The sequence below is a fragment of the Misgurnus anguillicaudatus genome, chromosome 10 (assembly GCF_027580225.2).
Source record: "Misgurnus anguillicaudatus chromosome 10, ASM2758022v2, whole genome shotgun sequence".
Lineage (NCBI taxonomy): Eukaryota > Metazoa > Chordata > Actinopteri > Cypriniformes > Cobitidae > Misgurnus > Misgurnus anguillicaudatus.
In genome coordinates, this window is record NC_073346.2 from 7,887,827 (window position 1) to 7,907,918 (window position 20,092).

Consider the following 20,092-nt stretch of genomic DNA (forward strand, 5'->3'; position numbering starts at 1 on the left):
TCTTCACACCAAGACTGCAAGAATCAAGCCGTCAACTTACCATATAAAGGTGCTTAAGCATGATGAGTTCCTGAAAATGAATGGATCTTACTTCACTAGCATCAGACCAGGCAAAAAAGCTGGAGATCCGACTGTGCATCATTTGTGGGCTATTCAGTTTAGCATTGAAGGGAAGGTCAATTTCAAGCTGTCCTTTTCGGGGGACTCTGTGTGAGAAGAACTGTCACAGAGGGTACAGGTGCCAAATGAGAAGATGCTATGGATAAGAATGTTTCAATGTGCTCTGCCAATCAAGGCGAGAAAGTTTCAGGACCTCCAGTTAATGAAAGACATCATGCCTGTTGAGTGTCATCACTACTTTGATAATTTGCCACATTAATAAACATCAGGCAAGAACCCAGCACAGAAGAACTGGATTGAGAAGTGAGGAGATGGACATGCCTCCTTAGAATGATGTGTAGTTTGTCTGTAAGTGTTTTATTGTTGACAGAGTTAAAATTGCTTAATAAGTGACAAAGGTATGTTCAAAAATTTGCTTAAGTCATTTATTTCTGTTATGTTACATAATTGACATACATTGTTATAAGTATGTCATTAGTCATCTTCTGTCATAACCTTTTTGAGTGACATTATAAATAAATATCATGTATTCAATTATTGTTTCAGTTTTTTGTGTTTTCTGAGAAACCTGAAAAAAATTACTTAGGCAATTATTTTAGGAAGGTGACGATATGCACTCATTTTCCAGCTGTCTGCAGTCTTGTGCTCTTCCGGTTTTTGTCACTATATTGAGTGAATATAGGAAGGAACCTTCCTTTAGGTGACAGTTTTTGCTGGAGGAAGGTGCACACACAGTTTTTAACCGCATCACAAGGCAATGCTGTTACCAACAATGCAAACCAACACATTAAATAAAATAAATAAAATGAATCACCACATTCAAATGGTGAGTGGACATTGATTTAATGAAAGTTGATGTAAGCCAAGTGTGCGCGTACCAACTTACACCGTCCAGCAACCCTCAGCTGCTTTATGTGTAGACTTAGCTGCTTACAATTATAGTATGTGAGAGTACAGCTGCCTCTGTTGTTACTAAACATGCTCAGACTTTTGTACATGCAAATGTAAGAGCTTTCCCAGATATTTCAGAGCAATTGATGAAATAAGCTTTGCGCAACTTTAACACCCTTGCAAAATAAAAGGCAAAAATGAAAAAGGTGGAGAGCAGCAGTATAAAAGTCCAAAGTCTGCGCAGAACACTGTGGGTTTGCCTAGAAAATCTCAACCCTTAATTTTCCGTCAGTCTTAGTACACAATGTAACTGCAGAAGAGTCAAGTTTTAAATAGGAAAAATATCGACACTCTTTGGTTATTTTTGAGCGTGATGCTAATGGTCTAATCAGATTCAATGGATTATGCTAAGCTATGCTACCTGTAGAAGTGGTACTGCCAGACCCGGAGATCAGCTAAACGGATTCCAAAATGATAAAAATCAAATGTTTAACTTTAGGGGAGCTGGAAAATGAGCATATTTTTTAAAAAAGTGGAGCATTACCTCATGTCAGCATTACACTGTGAGCTAATCTTTCAAACATGCTGACGTCAGAGGTATTCAGGCCAATCACAACGTACAGGTTAGAGGGCAGTGTTGTTTTTGGCAGCCCTTTTAGTTTTAGTCTTCAGGCGATCCATTAAAAGTCAGCCCTCGATACAAGCTTTTGTCGGCCCGAGACGGGGCGCGCCGGGCGAACGGCGGCCTACCTTGGTTTGACCTGGGTTGGTTGACCAACGGCTGAAGAAGCGAACGCCCCGGAACCTAAGTCGATGACAGGAGACGCGAACCTTTAAAAAAAATATCAGCGCGATGAGCCTTCAGGTGCCCCTTGAGGTTGGTGGTATTCTTCCCACCTAGTTTGTGGCCACATTTACCGTCGTCTCCCAATATGCATTCCGTTTTTCTTTTTGATGGATTATACTGAAAGTATGTCTAAAAATCATCTTGTTGTTTCCCTTTATTGGCGTCACCGCCACGGTCCTTCGAACTCGCCACAGCCGCAGGTGTGTTGTTGTTGTGTGAAATCTGGTGCGCGGCATGGCGGCAGCTGGATGGTGGGCGTACACAAAACAATAGGATAGGATTTAGCTAAAAACAGACAGATTTCACGCAAAATAGGCAGAAATGGCATGCATTGTGAACATCAGACTTATAATCATTTTCGTTCTGTCTTGTCAACGAAAACTTGAAAACGTCTCGTCATGTTTTAGTCACCTTAGAGCCATTTTTTAGCTAGTCATCTTCGCGTTATCGTCATAAAAAAAATATGCATCAACAAAATCATTTCGCTATCGTCATCATTGAGGAAAACAACACTGTTAGAGGGCCAATCAGGGACACAGAGTTTTTCAGATGGATAAGTTTTGTACAAAATCAAAGCGTTTGAGAAAGTCAAGGACATCTGAAGTAGAGGCTGACATTTTTTCGGGATTCCCGAGGGATCGGGAGCAAAATCACTATTAATCACAGGATTGGGACGGGACAGGAAAAAATGTCAGCGGAAGTGGGCGGGACCGGGATCGTAATAAAACTATGATACCCAACTTTATACACAAATATGCAGTTTCTATAAATTAACTTTGGTTATATATTGTGTGCGTGCGTGCCTGTGTGTGTGTTTGCATGTGTAAGAAAGGTTGCATGAATGTCCACGGATGCGCATCCCTGGCGCATGGTGACGTGCTCCAATGCAGTTAGCGCTTATGAGAAAAGGGAACAGCGTCTCTGTTATGTGGAACTCAGTTATGTGCGTCTCTGATTAAACGGAGAGATAAGTTGTGTTGTGAAGAGATTTCCTGCTGTTTGGATAGTTTCTGTGCTTTATTGTGTGCGTCAGTGCCGAATAGTATGTTTTCTCTATTTGTCTTTAAATTAGCAGCAAAGATTATCGTCTTTTATGTTATACTGTCAGTTATCATTCATAATGTAAATGAAGCTGTTAGATGGCCCAGCAATATATTAAAATACAAAAAAGTCTCATCAATAGCATGGATGATTTACAGGAAATTTAATGTGTTTAATGAGCATTGTTTAAACTGGCTTTCAGTCAGTAAAGTAACATAAACTGTGCTATGCATGCTATTATCTGTACTGTATTTTTTTACTGTAACTGACAGATTCCGGTAAAAAAACAACAACACTGGAGTGGGTGGGAATGGGAGGGAATAGGAGTCATTCTTCTGGGATCGGGATGGGATTGGATGTTTTTTCGTGGGATTGGGACGGAACAGGATTTTTTGTGGGAGTGGGACGGGAGAGGTTTGAAAATCCACTCCCGTGTCACCCTCTAATCTGAAGCTACAAAATGTATGGTATTTGGATTTTTTTTTTTTTTTTACAATAAACCATGCAAACACATTGTATTTCACCAAATACACAAAATAACTTTGTTATTAGCAATGAAATATGTGCCCTTTAAAACTCATCTTTGAGCATCATAATAGTATATAAAAGTGTTTCCTGTCACAGTAATTTCTATATGCTCTGTGTAACTCTATATACCCTTTCCTTATGTAGTATGAATTATTTATAAATATGCAAATTAGTCCCTGCCTGCTTTCTTTCACACCACATGGGACCACAGATAAACATGTAAAGAAAAATGTGGACTGCGCATTTGCAGCACTAATATTTTTGTGCTGATGTTAACAGGTTGAAGCATTTACAATGCACGTGTGAGCATCACAGAAGTAGCTGTGCAACTGTGCTGTGATCCGTTTACATCCCATATATCTATAAGTTATATTTAAGAGCTATTTCTATACAATTTATGTATTATAATCATGTTATTTGTGTACACTATACTATAGGTCACAGTGCTTATTAAGTTTTTTTATTGATTCTCCTTCTTGTATGTCACTTTGGACAAAAGCCTCTGCTGCATGATTAAATGTAAATAATTCAAATGTAAAGAAGAGAAAATGTGGCACATGTGTTAAAGGGTTTCACAAGAGCAACACTTCCTGCTTCAGTTTGCTTGTGGTTCAATCGGGAAAGAGCAAGAAGGACAGAAAGCACAGACTGGCAGAAATCTTAGCAGAGAACAGACGTAAGGTCTTTAAACTTCACACCAGACCTTGGATGGGAACTATAAAGAAGTTTCAATGTGAACCTTCCTTTTACGCAGTCTAGAGTATGTATTGAATTCATGTTTCATATTACATTTTAAATTAGAATAATTGCTTATTTTCATTTAAAAAACTTTAATTATTAAATGATTTACTCTATATGTTATTATATATGTAATAGTAAAATGTGAATGTATAGGGAAATAAGCAAATCTTAATGTACAATAGTTATATTTTAACAATTATATATGGATTACATTTTGTGTCATTTTAATAATGTGAGTTTGCTTTAGTTGGATTTCATTTTTATTGAAAATAAAATATTTTTGTAAGACTATTCAATACTCATTTTCTTTCTTTTATCTATTTATTTTAGTCTCTTGGTTATTAACAAGTTATTCCCGATTGTATTTAACTTATTTAAAAATGACGAAATAAATAAGTAAGCTTACAGGTTACTCTTTCTTTCAGTCTTAGTAAACATGACATCAGTCTGGCTATCAGTACTTGTTGTCCTGTGGATACATATGAACGGCTTGCTAAAAGGTAAATCTTTTTTATATTTGTTTTTGTTTTTAAATGACTTTTTTCTCTTTATGTTCATTTACTTTAAGCATGTTTTTTTAGATAATTAACATAAGAGTTGTGTGTTGAAATGCCAGTTGGTTGTTTTTCTATGGTGTCGTGCAACAGCCCCCCACATATTTTCGAAATAGGTTTGTTGGAGGATGTTGTCGGGAATGTGTAACGCAATGCTATTTCATAACACTTGGAGGGTGGACGTGTGTAGTTAGTTAATCTGTCATCAAGGGTAATTTTCTCTCACTGATGACCCTTGTGCAAATAATGTGCACTTTAGTATACTTTTATAAAGTGTACTTATTACGCAAATAATATACTTTTAAAGAAAACACTTAAGTGTCAATTAATTTATTATATTTGTTGACTAGCTAAATGCATATTGCAACCCTATATCACGACATTGCGTGACTATTTCACGCATGGACCAGCGTGACAATGTCACGCTTTGCCGCGTTTGAGCGTGTGCATGTCACGCTTTCTGTTTGTGTCGCTGTCACGTATTGGTTACTCAACTTTTTTGTCCTATTTTCAAACCATTGTCGCTTCGGTTTAGGGTTAGATTTGGTGCTTGTGTTATATGTCACTTTAAGTATTTGTCACTTTAAGTATTGGTTTATAAAATAAAAAGATACAATACTTATTCTTTTATATTTTCTAAACTTTAACCAATTGTCACCTGACGTTGGGGTTAGAGTTTGTTTAGGTAAGGGTGTCATTTTATGTAAATCTAACCCTAAACCGAAGCGACAATGGCAAGAAACTAGGACAAAAAAAGCTGAGCAACCAACACGTGACAGCGACACAAACAGAAAGCGCGACATGCACACGCCCAAACGCGGCAAAGCGCGACATTGCCACGCTGGTCCATGCGTGAAATAGTCACGCAATTTCGTGATACTGGGTTGCATATTATGGGGCAGCCAGTTTCCCAGACAGGGTTAGATTAATCAAGGATTAGGCCTTAGTTATGTTTGGACATTTAAATAGTTTTTTCAAACAAATCTTACAAATAACAATACCGATGTGCATCTTGAGACAAAACAATGGCACCGCTGTTTCTAAATTAAGGCAGCTCAAACATGTATTTTAGTCTGGGACTAGGATAAGCCCTGTCCAGAAACCCCCCCCCCATATGTAATTGATTTAAAATTTTTACAGATTAAGTTCATATTAACTGAAATTAGTTGAACTTTTAAGTGTTTTTTTTCCCAGTGAGACTATAATGCATATTTATATGTACTTTCATAATTGCGTCTAGTGTCTTTAAAATCTCAGTTGAAAATATGTTTAAGTGAATTAAATTTAATGTATATTATTTGCAATTTAAACAACTTATAAAACACTGTAGCATCCACTGATCCAAAAACAGTAAAAACTCTGTGTATGTTTTGATCATCGCTCTGATTCTGATCTCTAAGAAAAGTCCTTTACAAAAATGCAATTATCAGCTTTTTGCTCAAATTTAGTATTTTGAAGAAACCTACCCATTAGGGTGGACCTTATTTTTAAAAGTTCATGCTCTCACCCCACCAACGTGTTTGAATAAATACATTAAAAAAATTGGGCAAAATGTTTTCAATATTAAATAATATTTAGAGGTTGCTCAAGACCTTTAAAGTTTAACACATTCGCTTATTATGTGATACTTTGTGCTAGCATGTATAATTATTTAATAATATATACTTATGGCAGCAATGGACTTATTTGATCATGCTCCATGCAATTAAAACTCTTTTAGTTGTGATATGGCTTTCAAAGCTTCAATGTGAATGAAACACAATAGACAATATACACTAAGACAATGGCTGAAGCAACACGAAGCAAGTCCGCTATATGGTTACTCGGATCAGAAGAGACTGAAATAAGTTATCCTCCAAGAAGCAAGTTTTATGTGTGTTGTGCGTTTTTAAATGGTACAGTTTTTGCAAAAATATGTGATTTCAGAAATATTTAAAGGCTTTGAGCAACCTCTAGATATTGTAGGAACAATTCAAAATTTTGCACAGTGTGTTTTTATTGATATCCTAACACATTTAGGAGGTGAGAGATAAACATTAAAACAACTGACCCATTATAAGGACCACCCTAATGAGAGAGGTGATAAAAAGAGAACAAATGAAGATTCAATTTAATAAAATTTTATATATATAGCGCTTTTCACAATTGGTAATTGTTTCAAAGCAGCTTTACATTGATAGAAGCAGGGGAAACACAGAAAAATCGGTTGAAAACCCCCCTAGGAGAAAAACCTTCCGACTTTTTAAGCCTGGGAGGGAAAAAAAGTCATAGGAGGGAAAAAACCTTGGGAGATATATAAACCTATCAACTGTATAATATATATATGCAAGTGTCATACAGTGTTGTGTTTTAATATATGCTCGGTTCCAGACAACTATTGCGGCATTAGTAAATTACCCAGACGAGTTATGTGAATGCTTTGTTCCATACAGGCTAACTATTGCGAGATAAGTAAATTTACTAGACAAATTATGTGAATGTTTTGTTAAAGAGAAAAGTCTTACGTTTAGATTTAAAGTGATCGGCTGTGTCTGATTTTCAGACATCAGTTTGCAAATCATTCCAGAGCTTAAGGGCTAAGTAGGAAAAGGATCTGCCACCTTTAGACACTTTTGATATTCTAGGGATAGGTAAGATACCAGAATTTTGCGACCCCAATGTATGTCATGGATTGTATTCTGATATTAATTCTCTAAGATATGAGGGTGCTAAGCCATTTAAGGCTTTGTAGGTGATTAGTAATATTTTAAATTGTATGCGATATTTAACTGGTAGCCAGTTTAAAGATGCCAGAATTGGGCTTATGTGGTCATACTTCTTAGAACGAGTAAGCATTCTTCCAGCGGCATTTTGAACTAGCTAAAGCTTGTTTACCTGATTTGCGTGACATCCCGTGAGTAACGAGTTACAATAGTCTATTCTAGAGGTCATAAAAGCGTGGATAAGCTTCTCTGCATCTGATGCAGACAGCATACAACGTATTTTTGAGATATTTTTAAGATGGAAGAATGCTGTGCGGCAGATATTGGAGATATGACTATCGAAGGATAAATTGCTGTTGAACATCACACCTAAGATTGGATAAAACATTTTTTAAGTTTGAAAGCAAAGGGTCTGTTCTTTTTTATATATTGCATGCAGCAATATCGCTGGAGTCTATATAGAGCTATATCACATGACTCGAGCAATATTGCTTTTATACAACAGTTTGACGGCACAAGTTTTTTTTTAAAGCAACACTATGTAGTTTTTAAATAATGTCTCTAAAATTATTTCAGTGATAGAACAACTTTTAACTGGACAAACTGTAATGTTGCTGCAACCTGAGCAGCCTACTAGCTGCTACAAGCACACTCTGAAAGTGGCGGTGGAGGGTAGAGCACACAGCCCCGCCCCTCCCCCTCCCTGCAGAAGAGTGTCTGATACCAGGCACTGTTGCGCTTTTCAACCACATGGGGGAGCTGAAAAAAAAGATAAAAAGAATATTAAAAAAATCAAACCAGGAAGACAGAGGTGCAACACAGAGGTCAGATGCGCAGTTAGTTGAAGTCCAAGAAAGATGTAAGCAATCAAACACTGACTATTATACAGCAGTTTAATGACAAGAAATATGAAATCGCATTGATTGTCCATTGGACAAGACAAGAAACATTACTGCAGCTGAGCCACATGGGTGTCCAAATTTAATGCACTGCTTTCACTCCCTCCAATAATTCACTTCCTGTTATTCTACATGTTTATCAGGGGCGGAGTGGGACCAAAAAATCTACCGGGAAATTTCGTATACCACCGGCCCTCCGTGGTAAAAAAAATGTTTCGTAGCCTATTTGTAGTAAAACTAGGGTAGGCTAATAAAAATCGTACTCAATTTGCCAAAAAAATTTTTTTTTCATAATAATAATAAAATTATTAAATCATGGCTAATTTTCCTAAATGAGTAACTATACAAAATGATACCTGGTTGAAAGACGGAGATGCGCACCTCAATCAGCTATTACATAACATAGCGAGACCAGAGATGAATGTGCTCATCAACGTGAGTAATATGGAATAATTTGTGCATCTTTGAATAACTGTAAGAAATATTTTCTTTAAATATAATTTTGTCATATAAAGTTTTGAGAGATAGCCTAATAATGTTTTTTCCACGGTTATTGCTTATTTATTTTAACGTGTTTGGCGCATTACCTCAGAGTTTATTTCAGTAATATTGCTTTTTTACCGCTAATAATAATACAATTTACATGCCAATTCTGCTTCCTTGTCTTTTTATTAATTTCATTATGCTGTAATGTTAATTTATATGTGGATATGAGACGTTCATTGCCGTTATATAATCTCGTCTAATATTAAAATCATATCTGGAATAATGTGTGCATCTTTGAATAACTGTAAGAATACAGTTCATTTGAAAATAATTTTTGTCAAAGTTTTGAGAAATAATAATGTTGTGAGGATATTTATATATTCAAGTTGAATACTCTCGTCTATTAATATGGAAATCTAATAGACATCTAATAGTAGGAAATATAAAATGTGATACTGCAAAGTTACCCTTCTAAATTTTATTTATGATATATAGCCATATGGAGATAAAGCAACGCAACCCAACCAACCGTAAAACCTTTGCAAATGTGCTGATTTTATCCATTCAAGTACTGACCACCAGGCTAGAGATTTTAAACATCCTTAATCCACACTTTCTATCAAATAGTCTCCGCTTAATGGATCAATCCGACCGCGTACTGAAATAATAGTGATGGAAATTTTCGTTCATTTAGGTGACTCGTTCATTTTCAGTTCGTTCACCAAAATGATTCGTTCAGACTCGTTCACTGATTCGTTCAGTGACCATTTCTTAATTTTACATAAATACACCAATAGGTGGCGAAGATGTGTGTCATTATGTGTTATAAGACAATGAAAGACTTTTTGCAAAAACTCATTAGTTTTAAATAAAGCTCAAATTGTGAAATACAAAGCATAATTTTATCAAGCTACAGAATATATTAAGACACACGTACATTTATAGTACATCTAATCTGGATTTGTTGTAAATAAAGACTCCCGTGCATGCCTACTCTGGTTCAGTCAGTCATCAGATCCTCGTTCACGAATCATATAATTTAGGTCATGTCGTTCAAGACTTCGTTCAGACGCAGATGACTGATTTAAGTTCAGTGAAAGGGTGGATTAAACTATATAGATATATATAAAACTATATTAAACCGAAATACCAAATTTTTCAGCAGTAATTACCTTGCTTATCATTTGTATTAAGGTAAATAGTCCGCCTAAACTAAGGTGACCAGATTTTTAAAATGAAAACCGGGGACATTTCCTAGTTAAATGGTGAAAATATCATTAAAATCTCATTTGTAGTTATCTATGAATTAAAAAGTTTTCTTTTTTTATTGTTGTCGGTTCACTGCAAAAAAACAAATGACCTTCTTCTTACTTAATAGAATTTTTGTCTTATTTTCAGTACAAATATCTAAAACAAGATGCATTTTCTTTATAAGCAAAATCCCCTAAGAAAAATATAGCTTTAAGACAAAAAAAAATAAGTGAATTTGTGCTTAAATCATGCAAAAAAATATTTTGTTGAATTAAGTAGTGGGAGATTTTTTTGCTTGTTTTAAGCACAAATTTGATATTTTGGTCTAAAAATTAGACTTATATTCTTAGCGCAAGTGATAAGTAGCTCGCGGCCCCCTCTGCTGGTGAAAATAATCATTACATGATTGCTCTGGTCTGGTACTACAAAAGCAATGTTGATCGGGTTTTTCTGTGTATTTGCTGGTTGTTTTGGACATGCTGTAAAACGGGGACATTTCCGGGGACAGCTTCAGTTGGGGACAGAACACCAAAAAACGGGACTGTCCCTGGAAAACCGGGACGTCTGGTCACCTTAGCCTAAACATGGTTACTATAACTTTACTAAAATAAAACCACATGATTCTTTCACAAGATTGTTTACGTTGCACTCGCTTTCTATACGATCTCTCTCATTCATTAGATTGTAACTTGTACAAGTCATTCAGTTTGTTTAAGAACGCGTTCTCTCTCTCTCTCTCTCTCTCTCTCGTTCGTTCAGACTCAAAACAGCGGCTCAGTCAGTGAAGGGCGTATTCATTCAGTACGTTGAGCCAATCATATGCTCGGCCACAGCTTATACTCGATTGCCATTGGCTCGTAGTTTTGTCACTCTTTGAAGGCGGAAAGAAAGCCGCGCTTCATTTGTCCGTGCTCCTCAAGAAGGGAGGGAAATTTCACTGAACGAGAAATATGAGTCAATGGATGGCGTGAACGATTAATTCACCTAAAAGATTCGTTCAAAAAGAACGATTCGTTCACAAACGTAACATCACTATGAAATAAACAAGCATTCGGCGACGCAACTTTTCACATCAAAGGCCGACGGGCTATGCAATTTGGAGAGGGGCCGTTCAATAATCCCCCTATATTTTTTTAAAATCCTAAACATAGTTGGACCTGCCGAACAGGTTGAGCACTTTTATATAGCCTACTGTGTTGAGCAAAGAGGCTGCACAGTTTGACCAGCGGGAAGCAGCCGCACATCAGGCCACCAGACGGGGTTAACTTGCAATGTATAACTATTATCAGACCGGCCCTCGGAACCTCAAAACACTACCGGCCCACCGGGAAATGTCCCGACTCTCCCGATGGCCACTCCGCTACTGATGTTTATTAACAAAATTCAATGCCATCCTTTAAATCTTGAAGATTATATTTTTACTGTATAATGATTAGATTCACTGGGTTGTACTGAACTAGAGCTGAAGATCTTTGCCCGAACCCGACGGGACCCGACGGGCTTCATTTCTAACATTTTACACGGGCTCGGGGCGGGCTCGGGCTTCCGCTCCGGCTTTGTGAGGTAAATGAGCAGTCAAGTTCAGTAGCGCAGGACCGCGCTGAAGCCATTTATTTAATAATTTTCCTCATCAAAAACATGTAGCCTAATCTTGGTGAGTAAAGGTTTTTCAATGTATAACTAAATATTAATTGAGTCTTAAATACATAATTTAGACAAAGGATATAGACTAATATTGGCAGTAATGGAGAGAATTGCCGACGCAAATTCCACGGAGCCTTTCTCTTAATTTCGTTATTGCCAAATACCCATCTTAATTCAGAATGTATTATCTTAATTTAATTCGTTAAGAAATAATATTTTTTATTGGCCTATTTATAGTGTATTGCATAGGCCTATTAAGAATGAGATGTTACAATGTTACAGATGACTTATTTTATTTCTTTGTTTCAACTTCCAAGTTTGCATGTAGATTAATGAATAAATAATGTTAAAACCTGTGTAAATTACTCATTCTTGACAAAAGCTGTGTGTGTGCGCACATTTAAACAAAGTCGGGCTGTAAACGGGTTCGGGCTTTTAAAAAGCTGTCAATCTAAATGTACGTTCGGGCTGCATTCTGTCGGGCTCCGGTCATTTCGGGCCTAACTTTTAAGGCCCGATTACAGCTCTATACTGAACTGCTGCTAAGCTTGAACTTGAGTTTAAATGAGCCCATGTTCATCTTTTGAGTTGAGTTTGAATAGAGTTGAGTAACTAATATGTGACAATGACACAGAAAAGAAAGTCTGTGGTACAGCCAAGGAAAAATCCGGAGATCCGTGACAATGCCATGGAAAAATTTGCAAAATATTCTGTGACTATACCACGGAAATTGGTAAGATCAGGTTGTGAAACTTTTAGGTGATTTTCAAACCACTTATGTGGCACTTAAAAGGATATCCTCAAGCCGTCCGAGATTGTCACGACTGGGATGCAGGAGTGAGGAAGTTAGGACGCAAGTGCAGAGTTCACAATGAAATAAATAACATTTATTAACAGAACAAGAAACAAAACACTGGAATATAACAACGGGCAGGTAACAGGAACATCCAATACAAGAAACAGGAACAGACATGAAAGTAGCGACAATCATCCGGCAAGTGCACATACAACAGGCAGGGGTATATATACAAACAGACTAATGATACACAGGTGTGATGAGGCAGGTAATTAATTAACAAGAGTCCAGGTGACGACAATCGGAACAGACACAAAACATGACACGGATCACCGTGACATAACCCCTCCCTCTACGAGTGGCTACCAGACACTCACATAAACACAAAACAAAAACAAAGTCTGGTAGCGAGAGTCCAAGGGAGGGGTGGAGGGCTTGGGGACCCTGGCGAAGCCGGCAGCCGCCGGGATGAGACCAACAGAACGGTTGGCCGGACTGCGCCAGGAGAACCGGAGCGATCGCTCCGAGAACCGAGGCAGACGAATTACCCCCCTCCTGGGAATCGTCGACGATCAGATGCCCCCGGAAATCTTCTCCCATCCCCTCGCGGAAACGGAGACCCTCGCTCGGTAGCCACCCCGGGGAAATGATCGGGCGTGGTCCGTTCCGGATCCCCCTGTGAGCAGGATGGTGGTCCTCCGAGGGACCGTCGACGACGACTCAACCGTTGGGGGACCGCCTGGGCCGATCCTCCTCCCGCAGGAGCGAGCGATCGCTCACGGTGGTCCCCAAGAGACATCGGAGCTGATGGGGAATGAACCCCGATGTCACTACTCCCCCTCGACGAAACTCCTGGGGAGCCGCCCTCCGTGAACTCGCTGCGTCCAATAATGGCCGGATGATTCTGTCACGACTGGGATGCAGGAGTGAGGAAGTTAGGACGCAAGTGCAGAGTTCACAATGAAATAAATAACATTTATTAACAGAACAAGAAACAAAACACTGGAATATAACAACGGGCAGGTAACAGGAACATCCAATACAAGAAACAGGAACAGACATGAAAGTAGCGACAATCATCCGGCAAGTGCACATACAACAGGCAGGGGTATATATACAAACAGACTAATGATACACAGGTGTGATGAGGCAGGTAATTAATTAACAAGAGTCCAGGTGACGACAATCGGAACAGACACAAAACATGACACGGATCACCGTGACAGAGATGTATATGACTATCATCTTTCAGTCAATCAGTGTCATATTAGAAAATGTTTTGGCTCTTCCAAGCTTTATTATGGTAGTAAATGGTGCTACTGATGTTGAAGCCCAAAAAGTGCATCCATCCTTCACAAAAGTAATCTGGCCAAGGCGCATTCACAAGCCTTCTGTACTCAAGAGAACCAACACAAAGTAGAGGATAGAGGACGTCAACCCTGGTACTTAAAACATCAGAGCAAATGTATAAATATGAGAACATGAATCAAACAACAATCTCTTAAATATGTCTCTATTATAGATGTCTTCATTAAACATTATCATTGTATTAACGTTTTTACTAAACAAACAATACAAAAATCTTAAAGTTTTTATTTTATTCCTTATTCAGTGGCACATAGAACACAAATTTAAGACAATAATTCTGAATCCTGTGTAAAATAATTCTTGTTTTAACTAGCAAACTTTCCATACTTTACTTTAAGAATGTCAGATAAAGAATTTTTGCATGGATTGATCAAAGAGATCAAAAATGTCCCTACTCGGCCAGAATCAACTCAAGGCCTATTGATTCCCAACTTGCATCTGCACTGCAAATATCACATTAATATCACTCCACCTTTACATCAAATATTAACCTTTCACCTATCGGGTACCCCGGTCTACTCTTCACATATTTGTGTGCTTAATATTTTAAATTGGTAAGGATTGAGCGCATGTGAAATGATAAACTTGTGATGATTCGATCGGGTGCGTTAAATGCGTTTAACAATTTAATTTAATTAATTAAATTACCAGCCCTATTTTAAAAAAAAATTTTAAACAAAAGTACACTTTTTTTAAATGTGTGCTTTTAAGATATTAAGATATTAAGTGTATATTTCATTAATTTTTTTCACAAGGGTACTAGGGTGATCACCATCCAACAAGCCAAATGTTGGAATGTGGGACGTTACATTAAAACTGAACTGTGATGTAATTTATAATAATTTAATTGAATAAAAACATTTGTATTCTGCATTTTAGCTCATAACAATACTTACATTATACTTCCAGAAGAAAAACAGGCTATAGATTTTGAGGACCAAGACTGCAGCATTTTTGTTATACAGTTGTTGTCTGAAAAGTCATACAATTTTTCAAGGTAGCTGAGTGTAGATTTGGAAAGGTGTGCATGTGTGAGCGAGGTTGCTGCTTTTGACGTAGTTCTGTTAAATTATGAAGAAACTATGCAACATTTTTAAGATGTCTTAGAGACTGCATGCATATTTTCTTAAAATGACAATTAAAAACCAACACTAATGAAAAGGGAAGACATTTCCCTAATATGCGAGGTGTGGGACCGGTGTTCACCCTAAAGGGTACACAAACATGAGTAAAATTATAACCTATTCATGCATTTTTACATTTATTATCCACAGGGGCTAAAGCATGTGGTGAGGTGAAAACATCTTCTTCTGTGGTGCCTGTCGGCTCGTCCATATCAGCATCCTGCCTCATTAACAGCGACTGCCCATTGACTAAAGGCAAAAAGTTTCGTGTGGAGTGGAAGATTAACAACGATTTGGTCCCCAGCAATCTTTCTTACCTGGAGAGTAACGGGACATATATCGTAGTTATTCCCCACATTCCGGTTGCGAGGGCTGTCATTACGTGCAGCGTTTGTGTAGAAGACAACTGCCAAGTAGTGGATGGAAGCCTAGTCAAAGTGGCATGTAAGAATCTTTTACATTCTGATTATTAATAATGACATTGTTATTAAATACAGTTATACAGTGTTTATTTAATTTGTCAGGCTATGAGGGAAATACTGCACCTAGTAAGGTATAATTGACGACGGGCCATTTAATTATTCAGAAAAATGCACAACCAAGTTTCGTGGAGTGCTGCCGTTTCACAGGTGTCCATTATTATAAAAAATTTAACCGACCCAAGTCAATTATTCCTCTTATACTACGGTTACCACAGACATTGCTCTGGTGTTGTTTTTAAGACATCTGACAGGTCAGGTGTGCGTTTTACAGAAAAATAATCAACACCTGTGGAACATTTCTCAACCAATCAGAATAAAGCATTTAACAGCCCGTGCTATAATTTGTTAATAAAAATGTACTGTATGACATTTAAGTACTTTTACAGGTACCATATTGCATTGACATGGAGTGTAATAGATTTTAATATATACTTTACAGACTGTATGCATTTTGGACATGATAAAATTGCATGATAGCTGGTAGAGTGTCAAGCTGGTGATGTACTCGGTACAAATCTTGCACTGAAATGAGGCAGTTGCTTCACAGCTGTCTATTTCACCAACCATTTGTTTGTCTGACACTATTGGTTACCATTTACACCCCATTACAGCCTAGAACGGATGTGTTGAAAACAACACATCAGTGTTAGTTTATACTCTAGAATGGCTGGGTTATTTTTGACCCATGGTTGGTAAATATTGGACAGAAGAACACATGCTGGGTTAAAAATGACCCAATGTTGGGTTGTTGTTATGCAACCATGGGGTATAATATCCCAACAGTTGGGTTAAAAAAACCCAGCTTTGGGTAAATTTTAACCCACCAGTGTGTTCTGTCCATTATTTACCCATTATGGATAAAAAATAACCCACAAATCTCTGTTATTATGGAAACAACCCATTTTGTGTTACTTTTAACACAACTTGTGTTTTATTTTAACACAAACTCAACACAAAATGACACATAATGTGTTAAAAGCATAACACAAAAAATGTGTAAAAAATGAACACATCCTTTCTTAGAGTGTACAGTAATATTAGATATTTTATAAATTTCCTGTTGTCTATCATTTTTTGGTGTCTGTGGTTTATTCTAAAGTGTATTTTCTGAAAAGCTGCTTTACAACAATGCAAAATTGTGAAATGCACTATAGAATTAAATGTAAATGTAATAAACATTCTTTCTTTGTACTGACACAAGACAATCAGGAATAATCATTTTATCTTTTAAGATCCGCCTCCCATCCCAACGAACCTGAGCTGTGTCCTAAATGTAAACGATCCGGTCAGAATGCTGTGTCAATGGAATCCTGGTCTGAAAATGGAAAACATTGATTTAAACTACACGCTTCACACCAAAATAAGGTGCCTGCTTCTGTCTACATTACTGGGACGTTTCACTGTATCTTAATGTCACAGCTAAACCACAAGACCATTTTACATAATTTCCTGTTTCTTACCAATTTTACTTAAATATTTTTTAAAGATATTTCAGACCTTCACTTCTGTAAAACAATATTAACTTGTATTATATTGATTATATATATATATATATATATATATATATATATATATATATATATATATATATATATATATATATATATATATATATATATATATAGTAATATTAATATATATATATAATATGACACGTGTCATGAACATGAAGGAGATTTCATGCAATTTTAAGACAACTGTCATTAAGTGTCATTCGTTCAATTATGTCATTTTTAATGCAAATATGAAAACCAAGACAACATAACTTGTAAAAATTTGTCATAAACATGACATAGCAGATAAATTATCAAAATTAAGAAACTAACTAGCTTCATGGGTTAACATTACAATAAACTGTCATGTGTTTGAGCTAAATATATATTTTATAATATTAAATATTATATATATTATCAACAATTAATATTAACACTTAATGACTACATGCTACATGTTCATACTCAAGCTAGATCATTGAGGTCATCCAATCAGATGGTTCATGATGTTCCATGGTCTAGGTGTAAGAACAGTGGCATTTCTAGGTGTTTTCAGTGGCATTTCAATGATGCCTAAAAATGTATGAGAAGTTATGTTGTCTTGGTAATGTCAAGTTGTTAAGACAAATTATGATGTATTGGTTTATGTAAAGTTGTCATAACAAAGACATCTCAAACAATGTCATTTTTCATTAAAAATGACATGATTGAGCGAATAACACTTATGGCGCTCTAAGTGAATCTGTGTGACCTCACTTCTTGTTGACGTTGGAAGTGTTGTCAAACAAAACAGAGCCTAGCTAACTTCTTCCTCTTCCCCTCCCTTCTGTGCTTTCTGAACGAGTCATGAATGCGCCCAACCCCCACTCCCAAAATCTTCTTGTCGTTTATTGGCTGGAACACTTTGTTAAGTTTAGGGGTGGTAGGTTTGACCACTTTGTTTTTGTTGCATTTTGTGGAGCCTAGGCTTTCTACAGAGACCGCGTTTTTTACAGCGTGTTCAGGGGACATGCAGCTAGCAGATAGTGAGGAGATGTTTATTGTATGAATTTTTTTTTTAAAGGACAAGTTTGGTATTTTACACTTAAAGCCCTGTTTTCAGATTGTTTATGATGAAATAGAACGGTTTTGACTGAAATTTCGATATTTCGATATTTGTATCACCTCCCACCTCTATAATGGGTTTATAGGTACACAGGAACAATCCTTCCTTAAATGCATTAAACTATCTTTACAAAGATGTGAAACTCACCGAGTGGTCAGGGGTGTTCACTAATATGCTCACACAAAAATCGCTGCAAAAGATGCATTCCAACAGGTTTTATCGTAGTTTTTGTCCAACTCCATTGACTTGTATTAGATGTGCTGTGAGGTACGGTATTACTCCGCGCCGGGAACCCATTTGTATTCTTGCAATTGGCTAAGGTGGATTATCGCCACCAACTGGGCTGGAGTGTCTATTATTCAAGCTCTCAACGGAAGAATGTACGGGTGTGAGGCGTTTGGAAAAATAGGTCTACAAGTTTACAACGAATGGTAAAACACCAGTTGAAAAGCATCTTTTGCAGTGATTTTTGTGTGAGCATATCAGTGAACACCCCTGACCACTCGCTGAGTTTCACGTTTTTGTAAACAAAAGTTTAATGCATTTTAGGAAGGATTGTTCCAGTGCACCTATAAACCTGTTATAGAGGTGGGAGGTGATACAAGAAACACCCGAAAATTCTCGGGGCAGCCGCATCTGTGGAAATTTCAGTCAAAACCGTATTATTTCATCATAAACAATCTGAAAACAGGGCTTTAAGTGTAAAATATCGAACTTGTCCTTTAAGCTTTTAATCTAAAACGCGTGAATTCGCTTAGAGCACCTTTAATGACAGTTGTCATAATCTGTCATGAACATGGAGATTTTATGCATGTGTCATGTCAGGATTATGAACACCCCTTCAAATAAAGTGTTACCATATATACATATATTTATACAAATTATTATTGTATCTAATAATTTGAGGGTGTAAGACATTTTTCTGAACTTTATTGTTTCCTCCAGTGCAACTTCAAAAAGGTGTTCCTATATGCTACCTGCTGGGGTGCATTCCTACTGGATTCCTCGACAAGATATTCAGTTATTTTCTGAAATGGAGATTTATGTAGAGGTAGAAAACACCTTCTGGAATACCAGCTCTGCGCGTCTTCTGGTGATTCCAATGAAAACAGGTATAAATTAGAATGTAGCAAACTGCATTATTCCTCTATGAAAACAAAAACGAGGCACTTATAGGCACGAAGCTGAATTGCTGGCTTCTTACCGGGATAATGTTTCATTCAGAATTGAGAATATCATTTACTTTACCATTTAATTCCTCAATTTGAACTAAGCATGCAGAGCTGTGAAGAATGCAGAACAGATTGAAATATTGCAATTCAGAAATATTGCAATTGCAATTCAGAAAATGTGGTTCTTCCTAATGAATTAAGGATTCCACATTCAGACACATACATTTCACATTTTAAAAGCCTTCATTTGCAGGGCTACAAATTAAAAACACCAGTGCTAATCAGCCCTAGCAAGCCTGTATCAGGGTTTCAAACAATAGCAATAGAAACCCGGAAGCAATTAAATAAAATTGCATGTGCCTAGACATTTCCCACATCGGACTGCTAGATGTCACTGTAGTCAATAATGCTATTGCTTAAAATTGATTTTTAAGCATTAAAATATCATATGAAAGTAAAAAATATGTAAAAATATGCTTTTCTTGTGACAGTCATTTCTACATTTAATTTGCTTCAATGTAATTCCCTTATTTAGTTTATGTGGATCTATAAATATGCAAATTAGCCTCTGCCTATACTCAACTCTACTGTAAATTCAGAAAATAAATGATCATTACCCCGAATTATAATATTAATGGAGTAGTTGGTTAATCAGTGATGTCTATATTTACATTATAAATTTACCCTAAAAACATGGTAAAAATTCTGTGGTGCTGATTGTTTTAAAGGGACCATAATATTCAAAATCCACTTTAACAAGGTGCCTGGACATAATTGGTTATTGACAGTGAGTGAACGCGTCAACCCTACAATGAAAAAAACCCACTAACTCATGAACGGTTTGGTTG

The 20,092-nt window shown here is 36.8% G+C and overlaps 1 protein-coding gene across 1 annotated transcript in view; it reads left to right on the plus strand.

The window, feature by feature from the left end:
* Positions 1-4,027: 4,027 nt before the first annotated feature.
* Positions 4,028-20,092, plus strand: part of csf3r (colony stimulating factor 3 receptor) — a 40,211-nt gene continuing 24,146 nt past the window's right edge. Inside the window, exons 1-5 of the mRNA XM_073871835.1 lie at positions 4,028-4,187; positions 4,594-4,668; positions 15,143-15,436; positions 16,707-16,839; positions 19,018-19,184. Coding sequence (XP_073727936.1) covers positions 4,605-4,668; positions 15,143-15,436; positions 16,707-16,839; positions 19,018-19,184 — 658 coding nt within the window. The 5' untranslated portion in view covers positions 4,028-4,187; positions 4,594-4,604. The remainder of the gene's footprint in view (positions 4,188-4,593; positions 4,669-15,142; positions 15,437-16,706; positions 16,840-19,017; positions 19,185-20,092) is intronic.